The 25,079-nt window shown below is 42.5% G+C and overlaps 1 protein-coding gene across 6 annotated transcripts in view; it reads right to left on the bottom strand.

The window, feature by feature from the left end:
- Positions 1-24,844, bottom strand: part of lrrk2 (leucine-rich repeat kinase 2) — a 186,927-nt gene extending 162,083 nt beyond the window's left edge. For 4 of the 6 annotated variants that reach the window (XM_078235400.1, XM_078235404.1, XM_078235401.1 and 1 more), the window contains exons 1-4: positions 24,253-24,843; positions 24,053-24,138; positions 21,653-21,762; positions 6,718-6,806 (exon numbers count right to left, since the gene is read on the bottom strand). In XM_078235400.1, the coding sequence (XP_078091526.1) occupies positions 6,718-6,806; positions 21,653-21,762; positions 24,053-24,138; positions 24,253-24,388 (421 nt within the window). In that variant the 5' untranslated portion in view covers positions 24,389-24,843. Of the gene's footprint in view, positions 1-6,717; positions 6,807-21,652; positions 21,763-24,052; positions 24,139-24,252 lie in introns of all 6 variants that reach the window. The other 2 variants (XM_078235402.1, XM_078235403.1) reach the window with 2 other exon arrangements.
- Positions 24,845-25,079: the final 235 nt, after the last annotated feature.

Raw genomic sequence — 25,079 nt, 5'->3', positions numbered from 1 at the left:
GCCGTCCATATACCACATATATAAGGTATCATATGATAGGGAATCGGAACTACACGTATGAGATGATAAACTGTTCCGGATCCGCATGTGCTAACCTTTGTAAAGGTAAGCCGCCGTTGTGTCAATACCACTGCATCCTGTTTGCTGGGGTAAAAAAGGGCATCTACAACTTGACCCACAGATGTCCAAAGTGGCCAAAAACGACAGTAGACGCGGTCCCAAAGGAATGGAGTGTAGAGCCCAACTTACAAATCCAAGATTGCTATTGGAGGGAAAGTAGCACAGGAAGTAGTGTGGGAAATTACACAGGAGAGTGTGAAAGGATTTGGAATATAACCGATGTTCTTAGTCTGATCATCTCAGAAGGGGGATGGACACCCCCTCCTTATGTGTTAGACTATCAAGAAAATCAACTGGCCGATCTCTGGTGGCTTTGTGGCCCGGAGAAAGGACTATTGGCAAAATTACCACAGAATTGGAAGGGACTTTGTGCTCGAGTTATGCTTGCCCAGAGCACTGTGATACTACCGGTGGAAAGAAAAATTAAATCACAAAGAATTAAGAGGGCATATACCCCTGACCCTACGATAAAATTGGACGCAATCAGACAGCCCCGCGGCATCCCGAATGAGTTCAAAGCTAGGAACGAAATAGCTGCAGGGTTTGAATCCCTCTTTGTTTGGATCACACCCAGCAAGAATACTGAGTGGATCAATTACATCTATTATAATCAGCAGAGGTTTATTAATTATACGAATGATGCCCTGGAGGCCTTAGGAGAGCAGTTGGATGTGACCAGCAAAATGGCGTGGCAAAATCGACAGGCGTTAGATTGGCTCCTGGCAGAGAAAGGAGGGGTGTGTGTTATGTTTGGGGATCAGTGCTGCACATTTATCCCTAATAACACTAATCCAGAAGGGTCATTTACACAAGCCATGAATAAGTTAAAAAATCTTAAGAAAGAAGTGAAAGAAAATGCTGGGTTTGGGCATGAGGTATGGAGTTGGCTGGACAGAATATTAGGAAGATGGGGGGCGTGGTTTGCCAAAGCTGGAGCTGTAGCAATCGCAACAATAATCATTCTGGGATTGATATTTTGTTGTTTTTTACCCGCCCTGAGATCCTTCCTTACCAGAGTGGCAGCGCGGCAGATGGTGACGCGGGTGATAAGCAGCTCACGCTCGAGAGAAAAAACAGAGGAATGGGAAAATCTTGAGCCGCCCCCGCTGAGTGGATTCACAATGACCTTGGTCGAAGTTGAAACTCGTCACTGTAAAATAACTACAATAGTGGAAGATCACCTTGTGGAAACAACAGCACCTTGCTGAAGTCCGCACGAAACCAGGAGAACTTAGTCTGTACACAGGAATCAGTCTTTTTCCCTTCCCTAGACAAGAGTGGGAAGGTTTTTGGCTGATGACTGTCAGGGGCAGGCAATCTGGAGGAGCAACCCAAAAATCAGAACCGGGATAGACAAATTATGATAAAGTTAGAATAGGGACACTGATCCCTGACCAAAATATTCGGCTCCTCCACATCGCCTGCAAAGAGTGATTAAAATAAAATACAAATGGGATTGAGCGAGGGGATTATTTGAGCTTGGTAATTGGGATGAGGCTAGGGAATAGCCTCAAAGGGGGGACTTGTAAGGGAAATTGTACTGGATATTGTATGAGTTTAGTATGAAATTCAGATTCACTTGTAAGGGAAATTGTACTGGATATTGTATGAGTTTAGTATGGAATTCAGATTCATAGGTTTTAGTGAAATAATAAAGCAGATTTAGATAAGTAGTGAAAATGGATATGTAACCTAAAGTAACTTCGTGTGACCTAATATAATCAAGTGTAGTCGATATGATCAAAGTGGAGGAACTAGAGAAGTAATATAGCAATCACTAATTAAGGAAAGCAGACAATAGTCACTTAAGAAAACAAGGAAGACTGCTCGGTGGTTCAACTTAATAGTGGACCATAAACCAGCAGAGAGAATGTCTTTTCTGCTAAACACATTAGTGGACCATAAATCAGCAGGGGGATGTCTTTTCTTCTAAACACATTCGCCTTAGCTTACAAAACCACGATTATTGTACAAACAGAAAAGTTCAGATAAGAGCAAGAGTTATAACCACCATGGTTTAAGAAACGAAGAGAGAGAACAGGGAACGACCAAATGCAAAGAAAACAGATAAAGGGTCAACTAAAATTAATGGTGGCCAAAGAAAGATAGGGCTGTAGGGTAAGATAACAACCAAGGACAGGCTGTAAAAGGGAGAGGAGGATCTTGAGATAGGAGGCTGAAATGTACATAAAAGATTGTAAGCCCAAGGGCTCTTTGGAGTGTTCCGGACGTTCCCGACTTTATCTCTTGTGCTGAGAAATAAAGTCTATTGCTTGGAAGATCGCTGCTCAGACTCTCTGTTTTAATTGATGTGAATAAATTGTCGTCCTGGGGAACCACGACACTGGTTACACCCTCAAAGAACTTCAGCAAGTTTGTCAAGTATAACTAGCCCCTCATAAAACTGTCACTGGTGAATTGAGTTTATTTTTCCAAGTATTCAGTTATCTCCTCCTTAATGAATGACTCTAGCAACTTCCCTACCATAGAGGGAATTAACTGGTCTATAGTTTCCCACCTTTTGCCTCTCTCCTTTTTTGAAAAAGGGTGTCATATTAGCATGTTTCCAATTCACTGGTACCTTTCCAGAATCCAGGGAGTTTTGGAATATCATAACTAATGCATCCACTGTGCAAACCAGCCTCCCATCAATTGACTCTGTCTACACTTCCCGCTGCCTCGGCAAAGCAGCCAGCATAATTAAGGACCCTATGCACCCCGGACATTCTCTCTTTCACCTCTTCCTTCAGGAAAAAGATACAAAAGTCTGAGGTCATGTACCAACCGACTCAAGAAGAGCTTCTTCCCTGCTGCTGTCAGACTTTTGAATGGACTTACCTTGCATTAAGTTGATCTTTCTCTGCACCCTAGCTATGACTGTAACACTACATTCTGCACTCTCGTTACCTTCTCTATGAATGTATGTTTTGTCTGTATAGCACGCAAGAAACAATACTTTTCACTATGTTAATACATGTGACAATAATAAATCAAATTAAAATCAAACTTTTTTTAAAATCTCTGCTGCCACCTCTTTTAATACCCTAAGGTGCACATCATCATGCCCCGGGAACTTATCTGCCTTTAATCCAGTCAGTTTACTTAATACCTTCCCCTAGTTATGGTAATTTCACCAAGTTCCACTGTAGTAACTGTAGTTTTTGGGAAAAAATATTACCTTTCACTGTGAAGAGAGACACGAAACATGAGTTTTGAGTTTCCCACTATTACCTCGCCATTAACATCCTCTAAAGGGCCAACATTTACTTTCACTATTCTCTTCCTTTTTATATACTAATAGAGGCTTTTGGCAACAGTGCTTATGTTTTCTGCTAGTTTCCTTTCGTAGTTCATCTTAGCTCTTTTGACTTTGCTTTTAGTAATTCTTTGCTGACGTTTAAAGTTCTCCCAATCCTCGAGACTGCCACTAACATTTGCAGTATGATATGCCTTAGTTTTTGTCTTTATGTTATCCTTCACTGCCTTGTCAAGGCATGGATAATTTTTCACCTTTTTTTACAATTTCTCTTCCTCTCAGGAATATACTATAATTGAGAGGTATTTGGTATCTTCCTAAACATTTTCCGCTGTTCTTCAAATGCCCTGTCCTTTAATATTTTTGCCCAGTCCATTAGGGCAAACACCTTCCTCAGGCCTGTACAATTACCTTTATCCAACTAAAACTCGAGTGGGAAAGTGTAGGAAGAATAGAGGCGCATAAAATTATAAATAATAAATAAAATAATAGTAAAAAATAAATATTTTCTAAATAGGGAGAGAATTCAGAAATCGGAAGCGGAAAATGATTTGAGTCCTAGTTCAGGATTCTCTCAAGATTAATTTGCAGGTTGAGTTGGTAGTTAGGAAGGCAAATGCAATGTTAGCATTTGTTTTGAGAGGACTAGAACACAAAAGCATGGATGTACTGCTGAAGCTTTATAAGGCTCTGGTCCAATATTTGGAATATTGTGAGCAATTTTGGGCCCTGTATCTAAGGATGTACTTACTGGACTTGGGAGACGCTCCAGAGGAGGTTCATGAGAATGATCCCAGGAATGAAAGGCTTAACATATGAGGACTCTAGGTCTGTACTCAATGGAGTTTAGAAGGATGGGTGTGTGGGGAGGGGAGGGGGGGGGGGGGGGTAGAAATCTCATTGAAACATTCTGAAAAGGCTGGATTGAGTCGACATGGAGAAGATGTTTCCATTAGTAGGAGGGACTAGGATCCAAGAGCACAGCCTCAGAAGAAAGGGATGACCTTTTAGACCCGCAATAAGGAGGAATTTCTTCAGCCAGAGGGTGATGAATCTATGGAATTCACTGCCACAGAAGGCTGTGGAGGTCAAGTCATTACGTGTATTTAAGACAGAGATAGATAGGTTCTTGATTGGCAAGGGGACTAAAGGTTAGGGGGAAAAGGTGGGAGAATGTGGTTGAGAATCATATCAACCATGATCATATAGTGGAGCAGACTTCATGGGCTGGTTTAATTCTGCTCCTATATCATATGGTCTTATGGCTTATGACATTTGAGCCCTGATTTGACTGAATATCAATCGCAATCCATACCAAGTAAAGAACTGTGTTCAATTGCCCACCACTATTTTGGCAGATATGGCTCTCAGGGGGTATCCAAATGCCTGATGGTAAGGCCCCACAGTCCACGAGCACCATGCTGAATGGTTCCCCAAAAGCCAGCATGGGAATCATAGGTGCAAGTTTTATTGCAGGCTGGGGTTTTTCCCTGAACCTGCCTGGTGTGGCAGGTTCTGCAAAACCTGAGTACATCATTGTGGAGGTGTGACCAGTAAAAAGGCTGCCTGTCCAGTGTGGAGCTTTGCATAACAACATGCTCAGCTATTAGGATTTCATGTGCTATCCTCAATATTTCCCCATGGTACCTCGGCAGCACCACTACCTGATATATCACTGTCCATTCTCCCTCTGCGAGTCTGTGAGGGGATCTCTATTTCCTCATCAGCATCTCATTTTTGATGTAATAGCATTCAGGGATTGCTTCTGCCTCAGCTTCAGGTTAAATTTGGGAAGTCTTAGCTAACTAAACAACGGGTAAGCTTACTGAGTCCCAACCAAGGAAAATCTACATATTGCCTGCTCGGGGTCCTCTCGATTCCCAAAAAAAGATCTCAGGTAAACAGACAGTAGGGTCATTTGCCTGTGGTACTTCTTCAATCTCCAGTGGAGTAGTTGGTCTGTTTAGACCCGGTTACCACAGAGTGAAGGAAAATGCCAGGCAATTTCTCCTGCAGCCTCTCCATCTTCCTAAGCTCGGTCAATTTCTCGGAGACTACTGAGGACATTATCACTTTGGATCCCACCAGGTCATTGCCGGGGACGACAACTCTATCCAGTGGAAAACTGGGGTTAATTCCCATGGTCACTGGTCCTGACACAAGATTGCACTCCAGTTGCAACTGGTAGAAGAGCATGAGCATGTGCCTACTTTCAATACCTTTGACCAACATCTTGGCACCTACTGAACATTCTGGTGGAAAGGTCATGTCTTTTCCCAGCATAGAGTCCGAGTGGCCCCTGCATCCTTCAGTATCACTACAGGCTTACTCACTTCACTCTGAGGAAATGTGGCCACTCTCCCCTTTGATGCAAAATCCTTGGAACGCTCTTAGATCTCTTTTAAAAGCACTTACACTCAACAGTACTGCAACTACAGGGATTTCCTGTTGCAGTCAGAGCCACAGCCCTGCTTGTTATGCTCTTTGTCAGACTTCAGCCTGTTGCTTTTGTTGAAGACTTCCTTGACACAACCTGTGTCCCTTGCAAAGTGGCTGCACAGCATTGCCTTAAAATACTTCACCCATTCTGTACTTCCAAAAGGTTTCAAGTGGGCTTGCCGCAGCCATTGTTTCATTGTAGAAACACAGAAAATCAGAGCGGGGGAGGCCATTCAGCCCTTCGAGCCTGCTCTACCATTCATCATGATGATGGCTGATCATCCAACTCAAGAGCCTGATCCCACCTTTCCCATATATCTTTTGATCCTTTTTGCCTCAAGAGCTATATCTAACTGCTTCTTGAAAACACAGTGTTTTGGCCTCAACTATTTTCTGTGGTGGCAAATTCTACAGGTTGACCACTCTCTGTCCTAAACAGTCTGCACTGTATCCTTCGACTGTGACCCCTGGTTCTGGACACCCCCACCATCAGGAACATTCAGTGGTGTACATTCTATCAGAAAGCATAGATTTTCACCTCACAGACAGGTTCATTGTAGAATCGATTGTATAACTGCAAGCACCATACACCCAATTTTTGCAGAAAACTGCAAACTATTTAATAATCTAACGCTCAGACTCAAATCAATTGAAATTTGCAAATTATACAATGAATACCTATCCAGCTGTCTGACAACAATGTGCTATATTTTTCTGCAACAATTATTATCCTAATTAGAAGGGAATTAAGTTGATACAAAACAAATAATTGTGAGCCTACTGTACATTACATTTTCATGCATGGATTCAACCTTCATCAAAGTCAGAAAATATAGAGAGAAAAGATACATTGTCAATAATGTTAAGACCTGTTTTTCAGATGTTAACTGGAATTACTGTACCTGACTGAACAAGGAGTGTTAATGCCTTAAAGCCAAGCAGCAGTACGGTAGGATGAAAATTATAAGTGCTCAACAAATTCAGGATCTGTCTAAAATATGAGGGAAAAAGAAAAGGAGATGTTTTAAATATTGGAATAAACAATTTTAAAAATGCAATTTCAATATAAAATAATTTCTGATGCTGTCGATATTTTTTCTTAAATTGCTACAAGAGATCCCTCCCACCCTGATAATACTGTGCGAAGTAGTGCTTTTAGTGAAGTCATACAAATATCCCAAGCACTGTGTTGTGTTAGCCAATTTCATTCAAGTGCTACAAACTTTCAACATCTATTAAGGATAGAAAATAAAAAAGTCAATAAGGCCTTAGACTCCAGTAGCTGCTGCTGAAAACACACCAATATTCAGGATGTCAAGGCGCTTGGTCAAGTTATCTTGTGAGAGTAAATGAAACAGTCAACAATTTATTTCCACTTTACCAATTTTGAAGTTTTCTTTATTCCATTCAAATTGCACTGACAGTAATCAGACTTGGCTTTATTATTTTTTCCAGAAGAATAGTGTACCAACACTCACCATCCATATTCATATGGGAATAATAGTCACAGAGAGCTACTGGAAACCTGCCATACCACAACCCATCAAGACGCAGCAGATTCAGGTATGCAAAGAAACACGGTGGAAAAGTTAATAAAGTATTTGAAATATTCTTAAGTAAGTGTTAATCGTGATTATGAGCCACAGAAAAACACGCAAGCAAGAACAGCTCATAACATGTCTAAATTGCAATTGTGTTAAAAAAAATGGAAAAAAGCAGAAAGCTGTTCATTATATATAGGTGCAGAGGTGGAAGAGCTACATAAATCAACAAGAATTGAAAAAGACAATAAGCAGCTGCATAGGTATAAGGAAGCACCACAAATTGGTTAAAAAGGATGCCATCAAGTTATTTAATATTGCTTGGAATCTTAATATAGAATATAGTGTGGAAATTGAGGAGAAGAAAAAAGCAAAAGAAGAAAATCATTAAGAATTAAGTAGAGAAGAGCCTAGTTGTGACATAGGGGAATAAAACAGGTGCAAAGCACAATGACGAGTGTGACGAGAGGGAATAAGCAATGGGCAATAAACTAGGAAAAGTGAGTAAAGAATCAAAACCTTAACTGAAGGAAGAAAGACGGCCACTACAGATTCAAAATTAAATGGAATTATCCCCAATGTCAGAAAAGGACTGAATTATATATGTTAAATTAAACCATTAATGTATGAAAAATAAACTGGATTCTCTTTTGCTCCACATAAAGTATCTACCATTAAGAAATGTACCGAAACATTGCTCCAATCAGTTGGAGGATATTCTATTTTACGAAACTAAGAGCATGCTACCATAGAACACATTGCTAGTTGAGTTTCCATAGCTTTGCGCATGGAATCAAGACTAAATAACACATTTCAGACAATGACAGTTGGAAGACAGAACTGATTCAGCCAAGTTGCATAGATATAATTCAATACTCATTTTTACTTTCTGTATTTTGTCTTTATCTTTTAATGTGCAGAATGCATAGAATTCGGAATGATGCCCTTGCTTAAAGGAGAGTTTGAGGTACTAGGATCCAAATTAAAAGCAGAACCTCTAAAGCAACAATTTCTAGATTGTTGCCTGAGGCACACACCAAATGGCAAAGGGATAGCAATTCAGAAGGTTAAACGTATGGAAGAATAGTGGTTTGGGAGGCAGGGATTTCACCTCATGCACCACTGGCACGAGCATAAGACAGGTTCCATTGGGACAGGTTCCACCCAAGCCAGGCTGGGCCCAGTTTCCTGATAAATTGAATAACTAGGAAAGTAGACAGGCTATAAACTAAAAATGGAAGTGGGGTGTTGGGGGTGCAGGAGATCCACGAAAGAGGAAATTCAAAATCAACCAGGGAAATTTCAGGGCTTTAGAGCCCATGATTTTGGGTAAAAATAAGCAAATGTAATATTCCCAAGTTTGCCGATGACACAAAACTACATGGAATACTGAGTGACAAGGAGGAAGTAACAAAGCTTCAAAGTGATTTAGACAAGTTGAATGAGTGGGCAAATACATGGCAGATTCAGTATAATGTTGATAAGTGTGAAGTTATCCATTTTGGTAAGAAAAACAGAATGGCAGAGTATTATTTAAATGGTGGACGATCAGAAAATTTTGACGTATAAAGGAACCTGGGTGCCCTTGTACACCAGTAAAAATTAATACAAAATAAAAATACACAATTTAAGAAATACTTTGCATTTCTGTTATCCTACCAAAGTAGATAACTTCACATTTTCCCACTTTATATGCCCACCCAGTCAGTCTAGCTAAATTTCCTTGCATCCTCCTCACAACTTGCATTCCCACCAAGTTCTGTCTCAGCAGCAAACATGAAAATATTACATTCGGTCCCCACATCCAAATCATTAAAATAGATCATGAATAGCAGGGGCCCAAGCATTGATTCTTGTGGTATCCAGAGAAGGATCTGCTTACCCCTACTCTCTGCTTCCTCTCTGTTAACCAATTTCAATCCATGTCAGCCTATTATCCCCAAACCCATGAGCTCTAATTTTGTTTACTAATCTCCTGTGCGAGTTCATAACAAAAGCTTCCTGAAAATCCAAGTACATTACATTCATTGGTTCTCCCTTAGCTATCCTGTTGGTAACTAGTAACATCTTCAAAAAACTCCACAGGTTTGTCAAACACAATTTCATTTTCATAACGCCACATTAACTCTGCCCAACCTGATCATTATTTTCTAAATCCCAGTTATCACAACTTTTAAAATATATTCCAGCATTTTCCCCTACTGCTCATATTAGGCTAACAGGTCTATAGTTCCCTGTTTTTTTCTCTACCATCTTTCTTAAATAGCGAGTCCAATTTGCTACCTTTGAATCAATAAGCACCCATTCCAGTCCAGAATCTACAGAATTCAGAAAGATGATCACTGCATCCACATTCTCTACAGCCATCTCTTTCAACACTCTGGGATATAGATCATCAGGTTCAGGGGATTTGTCTCCTTAACTTAAACTTTTGGAATAAATGGGTGAAGTGGAAGAAGAGGAGGAGTAGCTTTGATAATAAAGGAGGGGAGAAAGACAATAAAGAGAAAGGATTTCAGCTCAGAAACAGGTAATAAACAGTCAGAGCCAGAAAACTTTGGATGGAGTTGTTTATAAGCTGCATAAAAGTAAGCAAAATATAAACCTGCATGCCTTTCAGACTGTAGGAGGAAACCAGAACACCCGGCAGAAACCCATGCAGATATGGGGAGAATGTGCAGATAGTGACCCAAGCCAGGAATCAAACCCAGATCCCTTGCGCTGTGAGGCAGCAATGCTAACCACTGTGCAACCGTGCTGCAAAGGCTGGGAAAACCAAAGTTGCACTAAGTGTCGTGAACAAGTTAATGAAGCGTATGCAAAATAGTTTTCTCTATCAATTATAACAAGTGTAATCAACCAGGAAGCAGACTATTTTAGATTGAGAAAGGGTTAGTTAGTAAGCTTGTATTACTGGTCTTTGGGAGAAGCTTGACAATAATATATTAGAATTTGATATCAAATTTGAAAGTGATTTGGTCAAGTCAAAAACGAGGGTCTTAAATCTAAACAAAGTAACTATATAGGTTAATGTGGCAACTTGGCTAAGGTAGAATGGGAAACTACATTAATAGATATAATGATAGTTAAGCCACGGCTAGAATTTAATAAATTAATTCATAATTTTCAACAAATGCACTTTCCTCTGATACACAAAAATCCATAGGAAGTGTGGTCCAACCTTGGCCAACAGAAACATTAAGGATAATATTAGGTCAAAAGAGGAGATTTATAATGCAAGAAAAGGAAAAAGGATTTCAGAATTCAGTACAGAACATCCAAGAAATTGCAAAGAAAAAAGGGAATATTAGAAGATGAGGGTAGACTGTCAAGAAACATTAAAACACCAAGCTTTTCTGTACGAGTAAAAAGGAAGAGACCGATGAAAGTCAATATTAACCCATCAAAGGCCAATTAAGTGAAATTCGAGAAGTGGAATGAGGAAACAGCAGAGACATTCAACAAATACTTAGTACCCGAGTTCATAGTAGAAAGTGGAACAAACTGTAAGACTGAACAACTTAAAGAAAGAAGTAGAAATAAAAGTAGTGCTGGGAAAATCAGTGAGATTAAATGGCAGTAAATCTGCTGAATGAGACAACCTATAGTTTTAAAACAGATGGTTGCAGAGGCTTTGCATATATTGGTTTTGATTTTCCAGAATTGCTTAGATTTCTAGAACAACTCCCAAGGATTGCAACACAGCAAACCCTGCTATTCAAGAAAGGAGGAAGAGTAAATAGAGAACAATAGGACTCTTAGCCAAATATTAGTTGGCAAAATGACCAAATCTCTTCAGCATGTGATAACAGAATTCTTCAAAAATCATATGATTTGGCAAGATTGATTTATGAAAGGGAAAGTGTATTTGACAATTATGTGAGAGAATTTTGATGGTGTAACTGGCAAGATGGTTAAGGGGGTATCAATGGATGGATGTACCCCTTTGGATTTCAAAAAGTGTTCAATAAAACAAAGAAAAGTGTAGCACAGGAACAGACGCTTCAGCTCTCCAAGCCTGCGCCAATCATGATGCCCAAACTAAACTAAAAAAACCTTCTGCCTTTATTCAGTCTGTATACCTCTATTCCCTTCCTATTCATGTACCCAACTGGATGCCTCTTAAATGTTGCTAATGTGCCTGCTTCCACCACTTCCTCTGGAAGCGCGTTCCAGGTACTCACCTCTCTCTGCCTGGAAAAATACCCCTGCACATCGCCATTAAACTTTTCCCCTCTCACCTTGAACTTGTGCCCCCTTTAACTAACACTTCCATCCTGGGAAAAAGCATCTGACTATTCATCCTGTCTTTGCCTCTCATAATTTTGTACATCTCTATCAGGTCTCCCCTCAGCCTCTGTCCTTCCAGTGAAAACAATCCTAGTTTATTCAACGTCTCCTCATAGTTAACATCCTTCAGACCAGGCAATATCCCGGTGAACCTTCTTTGCATTCTTGACATAGCTTCCATGTCCTTCTGGTCGTGTGGTGACGAGAACTGCACACAATTCTCCAAATGCAGCTTACCCAAGGTTTTATATGGTTGCAACATGATTTCCCAACTCTTGCACTCAATGCCCCGGCCAATGAAGACAAGCATGCCATATGCTTTCTTAATCACCTTGGCCACCTGTGTTGCCACTTTTAGGGAACTGTGAAGCTTCATGCCCAGATCCCTCTCCATGTTAATGCTCCTAAGGGTTCTGCCATTTACAGTCCAATTCACACCTAAATTTGATCCTCCAAATCATTGCTGATCAGGGATAGTGTCACAGCTGTAGAGAGGGTGTATGCTGTGGAGGGATTGTCTATAGAGTCTCTGTGGGTGGAGGTTCAGAGTGGGAAGGGGTCGATCACTTTGCTGGGAGTTTTCTATAGGCCGCCCAATAGTAACAGGGAGGTGGAGGAGCAGATAGGGAAACAGATCCTGGAGAGTTGCAATAATAGCAGAGTTGTTGTGATGGGAGACTTTAATTTCCCAAACATAGATTGGAATATCCTGAGGGTAAGGGGATTGGATGGGGAGGAGTTCGTTAGGTGTGTTCAGGAGGGTTTCCTGACACAGCATGTGGACAAGCCTACAAGAGGAGAGGCTGTACTTGATCTGAAACTGACCAATGAACCTGGACAAGTGTCAGATCTCTCAGTGGGAGAGCATCTTGGGGATAGCGATCATAACTCTATCTCCTTTATGCTTGCATTGGAAAAAGAGAGGATCAGGCAAGCTAGGAAAGCGTTTATATGGAGCAAGGAGAAATATGAAGACATAAGGCAGCAAATTAGAGGTGTAAATTGGAAGGAGGTATTCTCGGGGAAATGTACTGGAGAGGTGGCAGTTTTTCAAGGAATGTCTGTCTAGAGTTCTACAGGACAACGTTCCAAGCAGACAGGGAGGAGTTGGTAGGTTAAAGGAACCGTGGTGCACGAAAGCTGTGCAGGACCTAGTCAAGAAGAAAAGGAAAGCGTACAAAAGGTTCAGAGAGCTTAGCGAAGATAGGGATCTAGTTGAGTATACGGCTTGTAGGAAGCAACTAAAGAAGGAAATTAGGAGAGCCAGAAGGGGTCACGAGAAGGCCTTGGCAGGTAGGATTAAGGAAAACCCTAAGGCGTTCTATAAATATGTGAAGAGTAGAAGGATGGGACGTGAAGGAATAGGGCCTATAAAAGGTGAAGGCGGGAAAATCAGTACGGAACCAGGAGAAATGGCAGAGGTGCTCAATGAGTATTTTGCCTCGGTTTTCACAGAGGAGAAGGACCTGGGTGGATGTACTGCGGGCTTGCGGTGGACTGAAAAGATTGAGTATGTGGACTTTAACAAAGAGGTTGTGCTGGAATCTTTGAATGGCATTAAGATAGATAAGTCGCCGGGTCCGGATGGGATGTACCCCAGGTTACTGTGGGAGGCGAGGAAAGAGATTGCAGAGCCTCTGGCGATGATCTTTGCGTCGTCGATGGAGACGGGAGAGGTGCCGGAGGATTGGAGGATTGCGGATGTGGTTCCTATTTTCAAGAAGGGGAATAGGGATAGCCCAGGAAATTACCGACCGGTGAGTCTAACCTCAGTGGTTGGTAAGCTAATGGAGAAGACCCTGAGGGACAAGATTTATGAGCATTTAGAGAGGTTTAGCATGCTCAAGAATATTCAGCACGGCTTTGTCAAAGTCAGATCATGCCTTACGAGCCTGGTGGAGTTCTTCAAAAATGTGACTAAACACATTGACGATGGGAAAGCGGTAGATGTGGTTTATATGGATTTTAGCAAGGCGTTCGATAAGGTCCCCCATGCAAGGCTTCTAGAAAAAGTGAGAGGGCATGGGATCCAAGGGGTTGCTGCCCTGTGGATCCAGAACTGGCTTGCCCAAAGGAGGCAGAGAGTGGGTATAGATGGGTCTTTTTCTAAATGGAGGTTGGTCATCAGTGGTGTGCCCCAGGGATCTGTTCTGGGACCCTTGCTGTTTGTCATTTTCATAAATGACCTGGATGAGTAAGTGGAGGGATGGGTTGGTAAGTTTGCCGACGACACGAAGGTTGGTGGGGTTGTGGATAGTCTGGAGGAATGTCAGAAGTTACAGAGGGACATAGATAGGATGCAAGACTGGGCGGAGAAGTGGCAGATGGATATCAACCCAGATAAATGCGTAGTGGTCCATTTTGGCAGGTCAAATGGGATGAAGGAGTACAAGATAAAGGGAAAGACTCTTAGTACTGTAGAGGATCAGAAGGACTTTGGGGTCCGGATCCACAGGACTCTAAAATCGGCCCCGCAGGTGGAGGAGGTGGTTAAGAGGGCGTATGGTGTGCTGGCCTTTGTCAGTCGAGGGATTGAGTTTAGGAGTCTGGGGATAATGATGCAGCTATATAAGACCCTCGTCAGACCCCACTTGGAGTACTGTGCTCAGTTCTGGTCGCCTCTGGTTACAGAAGGATGTGGAAAAGATTGAAAGGGTGCAGAGGAGATTTACAAGGATGTTGCCTGGATTGAGTGGCATGCCTTATGAGGATAGGCTGAGGGAGCTCGGTCTTTTCTCCTTGGAGAGACGTAGGATGAGAGGAGACCTAATAGAGGTATATAAGATGTTGAGAGGCATAGATCGGGTGGACTCTCAGAGGCTTTTTCCCAGGGTGGAAATGGCTGCTACGAGAGGACACAGGTTTAAGGTGCTGGGGGGTAGGTACAGGGGAAATGTTAGGGGGAAGTTTTTCACACAGAGGGTGGTGGGCGAGTGGAATCGACTGCCGTCAGTGGTGGTGGAGGCAAACTCAATAGGGTCTTTTAAGAGACTCCTGGATGGAGGGTTATAGGTCATTCACAAAGTTACTAATCAGACCACCCACATTTTCCTTCAGATCATTTATATATACTACAAACAACAGAGGTCACAACACTGATCCCTGGGGAACACCACTCGCTACAGGTCTCCATTCTGAAAAAACCCCCTTCTACTGCTACTCTCTGTTTTCTATGACCAAGCCAGTTCTGTATCCATCTAGCCAGACCACCCCGAATCCCATGTTATTTTAGTTTTTGTACCAGTCTGCCATGTAGGACCTTGTCAAATGCCTTACTAAACTCCATATAAACTAAATCCACAGCCCTTCCCTCATCAATTATCTTTGTCAGCTCTTCAAAAACTCAATCAAGTTGGTGAGACATGACCTTCCCTGTACAAAATCACGCTGCCTGTCACTAACTAATCCATTTTCTACCAAATGTGCGTATATCCTCTCCGTCTCTAACTTCTCCAAAAGTTTTCCTCCCACTGACGTCAGGCTCACCAGCCTACAATTTCCTGGATTATGCCTGCTTCCTTTCTTAAACAAGGGAACAACATTGGCTCTTCTCCAGTCCTCTGGAACCTCGCCTTACCTCCCACAGTAACCTGGAATAGATCCCATGCGGCCCCAGGAACTTGTGTAACGTAATGCAATTTAGGATACCCAACACTTCCTCCTTCAATATATTGACATTCTCGAGAGCCTTCACACAATTATCCCTGACCTCAACATCCATCATGTCCTTCTCAGTGAATACCGATACAAAGTACTCATTAATGATCTCGCTCACTTCCTGTGGCTCCACGCATAAACTCAAGGACAATGGAGGGAAGTTAAGTTTATTTATTAGTGTCACGGGTAGGCTTACATTAACACTGCAATGAAGTTACTGTGAAATTCTCCAAGTCGTCACATTCTGGCACCTGTTTGGGTGCACTGAAAGAGAATTTAACATGGCCAATGCACCTAATCAGCACGTCTTTCAGACTGCAGGAGGAAACTGGAGCACCCAGAGGAAACCCACGCAGACATGGGGAGAACATGCAGAATCCCCACAGACAGTGATCCAAGCCAGGAATCGAACCTGGGTCCCTGGCGCTGTGAGGCAGCACTGCTAACCACTGTGCCAACATGCTTGAGTAGGCCTATTCTTTCTCTTGCTACCAATACATTCATTAAAAATCTTGGGATTCTCCTTGACCCTGTTTGCTAAAGACATTTTATGGCCCCTTTTAGCCTTCCTAATTCCGTGTTTAAGTTCCTCCCTACTTTCACTATACTCCTCAAGGGCTTTGTCAGTTTTTAGATGCCTCGGTTCCCCATGGTAAGCTTTTGCAGAAAATACGGACACATGGGATTGAGGGTGATTTAGTGGTTTGGATCAGGAATTGGCTAGCTGTAAGAAAACAGAGGGTGGTGGTTGATGGGAAATAGTCATCCTGGAGTTCAGTTACTAGTGGTGTACCGCAAGGATCTGTTTTGGGGCCACTGCTGTTTGTCATTTTTATTAATGACTTGGATGAGGGCGTGGAAGGATGGATTAGTAAATTTGCAGATGACACTAAAGTCGGTGGAGTTGTAGACAGTGCAGAGGGAAGTGGCAGGTTACAGAGGGATAGATAAGCTGCAGAGCTGGGCTGAGAGGTGGCAAATGGAGTTTAATGCGGAAAAGTGTGAGGTGATTCACTTTGGAAGGAGTAACAGGAATACAGAGTACTGGGCTAATGGTAAGATACTTGGTAGTGTGGATGAACAGAGGGATCTGGGTGTCTATGTGCATAGATCCCTGAAAGTTGGCACCCAGGTTGATAGGGTTGTTAAGAAGGCGTACGGTGTGTTAGCTTTTATTGGTAGAGGGATTGAGTTTCAGAGCCAGGAGGTCATGCTGCAACTGTACAAAACTCTGATGCAGCCGCATTTGGAGTATTGCGTACAGTTCTGGTCGCCGTGTTATAGGAAAGATGTGGAAGTGTTGAAAAGGGTGCAGAGGAGATTTACCAGGATGTTGCCTGGTATGGTGGGAAAATCGTATGAGGAAAGGCTGAGGGGCTTGAGGTTGTTTTCGTTAGAGAGAAGGTTAAGAGGTGACTTAATAGAGGCATACAAGATGATCAGAAGATTAGATAGGGTGGATAGTGAGAGCCTTTTTCCTCGGATGGTGATGGCTAGCACGAGGGGACATAGCTTTAAATTGAGGGGTGAGAGACATAGGACAGATGTTAGAGGTAGGTTCTTTACTCGGAGAGTAGTAAGGGGGTGGAATGCCCTGCCTGCAGCAGTAGTGGACTCGTCAACATTAAGAGCATTCAAGTGGTTATTGGATAAACATCTGGATGATATTGGAATAGTGTAGATTAGAGGGGTTTTAGATTGGTTCCACTGGTCGGCGCAACATCGAGGGCCGAAGGACCTGTACTGCGCTGTAATGTTCTATGTTCTATGTAGACCTATCATATGCTTCCTTTTTCCTTTTAACTAAGCTTACAATTTCCCTTGTCATCCATGGTTTCCAAAGCCTGCCATTTATGCGGGGACACGAGTGTTCTGCACTTGAATCAACTGGCCTTTAAAAGCCTCCCACAAGTCAGATTAGATTTGCCCTCAAATGGTCGCTCCCAATCCACATTACCCAGTTCCTGTCTAATTTGGATGTAATTGGCCTTCACCCAAGGACCACTCTTGTCCTTATCCATGACTACCCAAAATCTTATGGAATTATGGTTGCTAAGCACAAAATGCTCCTCCACTGAAACATCGATCAGATGGCCTGGCTCATTCCCCAACACCAAGTCTAGTATGGCCCCTTCCCCTGGATGGATTGTCAACATACCATATCAAAAAGCCCTCCAGGACACATCTCACAAATTGCTCTCCACCTGAGCCCCTGGCTGTAAGAGAGTCCCAGGCAAGGTGGGGGAAGTGAAAGTCACCCATTACAGTTACCCTGCTTTATTCACACCTTTTCAGTATCTTACTACACAACTGCTCCTCTGTCTCCTGCAGGCTGTTGGGGAGTCTCTTGTATACTCCCAACATTGGTGATTTCATCCTTCCTATTCCTGAGCTCCAAAAATAATGCCTCATTACAAGATCTCTCCAATGTGTCCTCCCTCAACTGAGCTGTGATGTGCTCCCTAATCAGCAATACAACTTCCCCACCCCTTTTGTTTCCCCTTCTGTCCCATCTAAAGCAACAATATCCCAGAATGTTAAACTGACAATCCTGTCCCTCCTTTAACCATGTCTCTGTAATTGCAATATCATAACTCCATGCAGTAATTCATATTCTCAGTTCATCTGTCTTACCTGTTATACTTCTTGCATTGAAGCAAACACACTGCAGAACTAAAATCCCACCGTGCCCTGTGGCTTCCCTCTGCGTTATGTTTATCTCAGTCTCACTTTTCTCCCCAGTCCCTATACTTACTGGCCTGCTATTCTGGTTCCCACCCCCTGCTGCACCATACAAGAGGCGATGAGACAAAATTAAACTCAAGGGATAGGGGATAATATAAATAGTATGGATCAAGGACTAGTTAATGGGCAGAAAACAAAGAGCAGGAATAAATTGGTCATTTGCAGGTTGGCATGTTCCAATTAACAGGGTATTGCAAGGGTCAGGACTTGGGCTAAAGTTATTTACAATTAATGTTAAGGATTTGGATGAGTTTAATTTTAAGTTAAGTTTTTATTTAGTGTCACAAGTAGGCTTACACTAATACTGCAATTAAGTAACTGTGAAAATCCCCTAGTCGCCACACTCCAGAGTGGTGTGCCTCAGGGATCAGTGCTGGGACCACAATTGTTTACAATTTACAGAGATGATTTGAAGTTGGGGGCAAGTGTAGTGTGTCAAAGTTTGCAGATGACACTAAGATGAGTGGTAGAGCAAAGTGTGCAGAGGACACAAAATCTGCAAAGGGATATTGATAGTCTAAGTGAGTGGGCAAGGGTCTGGCAGATGTTGGTAAATGTGAGGTCATCTGTTTTGGCAGGAATAACAGCAAAGTCAACTATTATTTAAATGGTAAAGAATTGAAGCATGCTGCTGTGCAGAAGGACCTGGGTGTCCTAATGCATGAATCACAAAAAGTTGGTTTGCATGTCCAGCAGGTAATTAAGAAGGCAAATGGAATTTTGTCCTTCATTGCTAGAGGGATGGAGTTTAAAAACAGGGTGGCTATGTTGCAGCTGTATAAGATGCTGGTGAGGCCACACCTGGACTACTGTGTACAGTTGTGGTCTCCTTACTTGGGAAGGATGTACTGGCACTGGAGGGAGTGCAGAGGAGATTCCCTAGGTTGATTCCGGATTTGTGATGCATTGGCTTATGAGAAGACTCAGTAGACTGATACTATATTCATTGGAATCTACAAGAATGAGCGGGGATCTTACAGAAACATATAAAATTATGAAGAGAATTGATAAGATAGAAGCAGTGAGGTTGTTCCCCCTGGCAGGTAAAACTAGAACTAGGGAACATAGCCTCAAATAAAGGGGAGCAGATTTAGGACCGAGTTGAGGAGGGACCTCTTCACCCGAAGGTTTGTGAATCTGTGGAATTCCCTGCCCAGTGAAGCAGTTGATGCTACCTCGTTGAATGTTTTTAAAGCAAAGATAGATAGATTTTTGAACAGTAAAGGAATTAAGGGTTATGGTAAACAGGCAGGTAATGGAGCTGAGTCCACGAAAAGATCAGCCATGATGGAGCAGGCTCAAAGGATCAGATGGCTTACTCCTGCTCCTAGATCTTATGTTATATCCTTATAAACTGTTGAAGGTGGCAGGGCAAGTTCAGAAAGTAGTTAAAAAGGCAAATAAGATCCTAATCTTTACAAAGAGAGACATAGATCTGAATTTTCCACCATGTCCCAGTGTTCATGTTGTGTCTGAGTCTAACCATTGAGGCATTAATTGGCTTGAGGCAGGACTTCATGCCCATGGGGTAGGTGGTCCTGCCTCTATGAGCTGCCAGCCAATCAAATGACTGGCAGCTTTCTGATCCGAGCAGCACCACCGGGAAACGCAACTGTTGCTGGCACTGCAGCAAGTCGCAGATGGAAGCAAGCTGCATTACAACTGGACTTCAAGCTAAATCTGGGGTCTCCACAGGGCCAGTCTGGAAGACCCTGGCAAGAAGGATGAGGGGTTACAGTGGGAAGGGTGGGCGAATCTGAATGGCATTGCAGCCAATCCCTCCCACTGCCATTAAAAATCAAAGTGTGGCAGTATTAGGCGCTTTAGTGGTCCCTAACATATTGTCTCAGTCGGCCAACAAGTGAGCAGGCTTCCTGTCACCACACCTGTCTCTGGTAAAATTGCAGTGGTTTCAAAAGGGAAGTGGATAAGCACCCTAAAACGAAAAATGTGCAGGATTACGGGGAAAGGGCAGGTTAGCGGGGCTAGCTAAATTGGTACTGCAGAAAGCCAATGACGATTCAATGAGCCTCTTTCTATTCTGTAATTATTTTATGACTCTATGATTCATCCAGATTATCTGGGCATCCTCACACATGAGCAACACAAAGTTAATATGCAGATACAGCAGCAATCAAGACAAATAGCATGTTAACCTGTGTCCAAAAATGAATTACAGTATAAGCATGAAGACATACCACAAATATGTAAGACATTCAGGCTGCACCTGAAGTATCATGTGCAATTTTGATCTCCTTAACGAAGGAAGGATATATCTCCCTAGAGGAGTGCAATGAGGGTTCAATAGACATCGCTTCTTGGGTGGAGATGAGGGGATCATCATATTTTGTCAGAAGAGAGTGGGGAATCCCCAGGGTTCAAAAGAATCAGAGGCGATTTATTGGGTTTCGCAGGGTAACTGCTGAGCGCATGTTTCCCCTGACTGGGGAGTACAGAACACACGTGGGTGGAATTTTTTTTTCTCCAAAGTGTTGCTTCCAGTGGGAAACGGTGGAAGCAGCAATCGGGATTTCCCACCATTTTTTCAAACATTTAGAACAAAAGGTTAAGGGGCAGGTCTCCCGACATCATGCTGGCAGAGCCTGCCCACCAGCAACCTCAGCTCCTGAGAGATTGGGGCATCCTTTAAACAAAATAGAAATTAAAAGAACCACCCCCTGCCAGGAACACACACCCCCGGCCCCCGCATGGACATCTCCAACAGAAGTGCCAAAGGGCAGTGCCAGGATGAAGTGCCAGGGCATGACCCTCTCCCCTCAGGGGCTGTTCTCACCTGTGCACCCCTGGTGGGTTTGTTTGCCAGTTCCCCATTTTACAAAAGTTCTTGTAAACGCTGCCGACATGTCATCACACCAGCAGGGGGAGAATACCTTTGTGGAAAGGTTGATACAGCGAGGAGAACCACTATCCATTAATAGGGATCACAAGTTTTCATGAGATCCCATTATGTCATTGGCAAGGCCAAGGGCAGGGACATTTGAGTGGGGAAATCCCATCAGTGGAAAAGGAATTTTGGGACTCCCCCTCGATACTCCACCCCCCACCGAACATGGAGGCAGAAAATCCTCCTCCCCCACCCCCATGTCATAATCTCAGAAGAAGGGGTTGACATTTAAGACTAAGGGTGAGGAGAAATATCTTCATCCAAGTGATTGTGAACTTTGGAATTCTCTACTCCAGTATGCTCTGGCTGTTCAAACATTGAATACATTCCAAACAATGCTCAATAGATTTTTGGATACAAAGGAAATTGAGGGGTACAGGAATAGTGCGGAAAGGTGGATTCAAGATAGTTTTCGCCATGATCTTGTTGAATAGTGTAGACTGGAAGGGTATATTAGCCAACTCCTGCTCCCCATTTCTCACGTCCTTATGTTTCCATTGTAGATTCCTATATCCACATTTTAAAATGGATAATACCTGTCTAACTTGTCACACTGTAATTCCACCCATCTTAAAAATTATGAAGCACTCTTAATATAGGAACTGAAAGCTCTTCTACTCTACTGCAAATTTATTTTTAGAATGTTGGAACTATTTCATACACATTTCAGCCCATCATGTGAATGAAGAAAATACTTACTGATGTACTCCAAGGACATCCCAATCCTTTCCCATATCTTGGGGCGTAGTCAATTTGTTAATTATGTCTGGACAGAGCTCCATCAGTTTACAGAGTAAAAACCAACCTGTCTGAACAAAGTAAGAAAACAAAACAATGGAGCACATTACCTTGAAGAACATTAACATACATTTATTTTACCTTTTGTTCGCAATGCAATTTCAAACCTTCATAGTGTTCCTGAACAGTAAGTAGTCTCACAACACCAGGTTAAAGTCCAACAGGTTTATTTGGTAGCACGAGCTTTTGGAGCACCGCTCCTTCATCAGGTGAGTGCACTCCGAAAGCTCGTGCTACCAAATAAACCTGTTGGACTTTAACCTGGTGTTGTGAGACTACTTACTGTGGCTACCCCAGTCCAACACTGGCAACTCCACATCATGTTCCTGAACAGAAAGACACAATAGCTTTGGCAAAATAGAAAACTTCATACCAAACTTCTCTAAGAGTTTGGATCAAATACATTTTGGAGCATGGAGTAGATAAAAGGCCATGGCATTCAAATATCCAAGAGAACTACATTTATTTACACTTTAATTGAAAACAAGGCTGAAATTTTTATCAGGACAGGCTCCTAGAAGGATGTGCAAGCTTCAAAAAAATTGAAAAGCACATCCAGGTGGTTTAAATACAAGTTACAAAAAAGTAAGAAAAATACTGCTCCTCCATCAATTTTGGTTTCTTATTTAACAACATATCCCTTAGCTTGCTGGAAGCTCAAGGGAAGCAACTGATATGCTAAGCTATTTGGTAAGAAAATTGAGGATTGAGTTCATTCTGGACGCCCCCCTCTCACAAGATTTCTTTTGCTCAATTTACACAACAGATTGGTCGTATCTAAGAAAGTCAACAAGCAAAGGTTAAGTGCTTGTTCCTTTTTTCACTCAATAACTAATTCCAGAAAAAGGCCGATTATATTTTCTTGTAAAAGGCAAAAAGGTGAGAGAGGGTGCATAGTTAGCAAGGTATCGATGCTGTCTTTCAGGTGAGACGTTCCAGGTCCTGTCTGATATGATCTTCTAGTTATTGGGATGTATTGCCTATGAATCTGGCATTGCATGGACACGGAAATTCACATGCCACATTCCTCTGTTGTATAATAAACAGAATGTCTTTTTGACTCGAGGGCAGCATCCTCTTCATGGAAAATACCACTCATGTTGCCAATGCATAGCATCAGCATGAAACAGCTGGCTTCACCAGTTATCAAATTTTTGAGATACCTTATCCTTCCAGGGCAATTCAAGTTAAACTAGGTATTTTTCAGATCTGAAAATGGTTGGCAGCCTTATGTCTGTTTGTGGTTATGCACAGTACATGGGAAGCAATGATCTGAACAGGGCAGCCATTATTCCACAGGGTAGCTTTTGTGTGTCCTATTTCGTGTCATGCTAACATGGTGAGTGGGATTCTCTGGTCCCGCTTGCAGCGTGCATGGGCAGAAAATTCCAGCCCATATCTTCAGGTAGCTTGTGCACAGGCATGATCATAACATTGCCAGGTTGTTGTAAAAACCCAAAAATGGTTCACTACTGCCTTCCAGGAAATGAAACTATATCTGGCTCCAATCCCACAGTAAATATTTGACTCATTCTCCATCAGTGGGCTTGCTGCCACCTTGCCGAGTGAGGGGAAGGTATTGAGATAAAATTAAAGAGATAGCCTCAAATATTGTTTGCTTTGTATGCTCTACCACTATCCTGTTTTCTTAAACAATTAAACTCAGGTAGTTTCCTGCACTTTTATTTTAATTATATCAATGGAACAAAGCCAACAAACCACCAGCACCTTCCCTATCAGTAGAAAATTTACAACAGGTTAACATTGCTTTCTGCATCGTCATATGCAGAGCTCTCAAGTTCAAGTGCTGTCAGGTACAGTGTACCTGCAATACAACTTACAAGTCTATTTAAGTATTCTCAAAACTTGCCTCAGTGGAGGAGTGACAGTACAGACATGCACAAGATCTACACTGAGTCCGGTCTATTTTGGCAAGAACAACTTTCCATTTGAGACAACACGTTGTTCAAGGAAAATAGTTGGCGAACTTTTTAAAAACAGTCGGGGAGTGAAGAGGCATGCGTCATTTTCAATGACGTGCAAAAGCGACATGGCCGTACATCCACATGGTTCAGGCCACTTTAAGTTGTGGAAATCAATACATGAAATAGTTCTCGTGAATATTTTGCTTCATTAAGTCTGAAAAGCAAACGGTATCGATCATTGTTAAGACCTTGTATGCTGAACAAAACTGGACCAAAACAAAACCATTAACTATTCAATTGCACCAGTCCGGCCATCAACTTTACGTGACGTAAATAGAAAGTAGATCATAATAAATAGAAAGCCGACTGAGCTTACCTGTTGGATTCGGGCAACATCGGTAAACGATTCCAGCACCACCAGCAACGGCATGTGGACATTCTTATTTCCGAATAAAACTGAGGCTGTTTGAGATGTAAACAATCAGGATTGTGCGTCAAAATATGTCCGATCTGTCTTCCGATGGCGGATTTAAAAAATATATCTATATATAAACTCTCAAATCAGAGTACACTTACCATTTTGAACGGTGGTGAGCAGAGTCAAATCGTCCAAAATCTGAAGCAAAGTGTTGATTTCTTTCCCCTGCTCCACGTTCTGGAGACGGACGATTAGTTTTTTCAGGTTTTCTTCCAGTTGTTCCGAGTCCGCCATCGTTAGTCGACAGTTCTAGTATTGGCCACTTTTCATGTTCAAGCAAGATCATCTGCTTGCTGTGTGACAGCGGCGAAACTTTCACGGGCCGGTTACTTCCGCCAGTTTTTGGTTACGGTATGACTCGCTCGTTGGAGTTTGCTCAAAGTGAGAGAGAGAGAAATGTGTTGAGTTCCGAAAGTTTGATTGCAGGGACTTTCCGAGAGATGGCTTCACCACCGCAAGCAGCCGGTTTCTGCTGTCCCTTCGGGCGGTTATCGGCAACCTTGACTGCGCCCTTCTGATTTGCGATTTTTTGTGTTTACCAGGCACCAGTTGAAGCCCAACTCCATTTGTTTAAACAAAACAAATGAAGTCCACGTTGGTGTTATGGGAAGTCCAACGCCGGCCTCAAATGGCAGGCCGGACCGTCAAGAGAAAAATTCAGGGAAGGCACTCCCTTGGCCACAGCCACCGAAAGAACTTTGGCAATTTTCCAAAACAGCTCACAATTGGATCACCAAAATGGAAGGCAATAGCTATCTCCCCTCTTTATCGTGCAAGCCTACCGCATGTTTGGCACTTTCTTCTGCAATCTATTTTTGGTCAGAGATGTGTCGTCTGACACGGGAAGAAACTCGTCACGTTTAACGCTCAATTTCAGTGTCCCCGCTGCAGGGTTTCCGTTTTCCCCAAAGTGATTACGACTCAA

The sequence above is a fragment of the Mustelus asterias genome, chromosome 19 (genome assembly GCF_964213995.1).
Source record: "Mustelus asterias chromosome 19, sMusAst1.hap1.1, whole genome shotgun sequence".
Taxonomy (NCBI): domain Eukaryota; kingdom Metazoa; phylum Chordata; class Chondrichthyes; order Carcharhiniformes; family Triakidae; genus Mustelus; species Mustelus asterias.
This window is presented reverse-complemented; position numbering and strand designations above follow the sequence as displayed.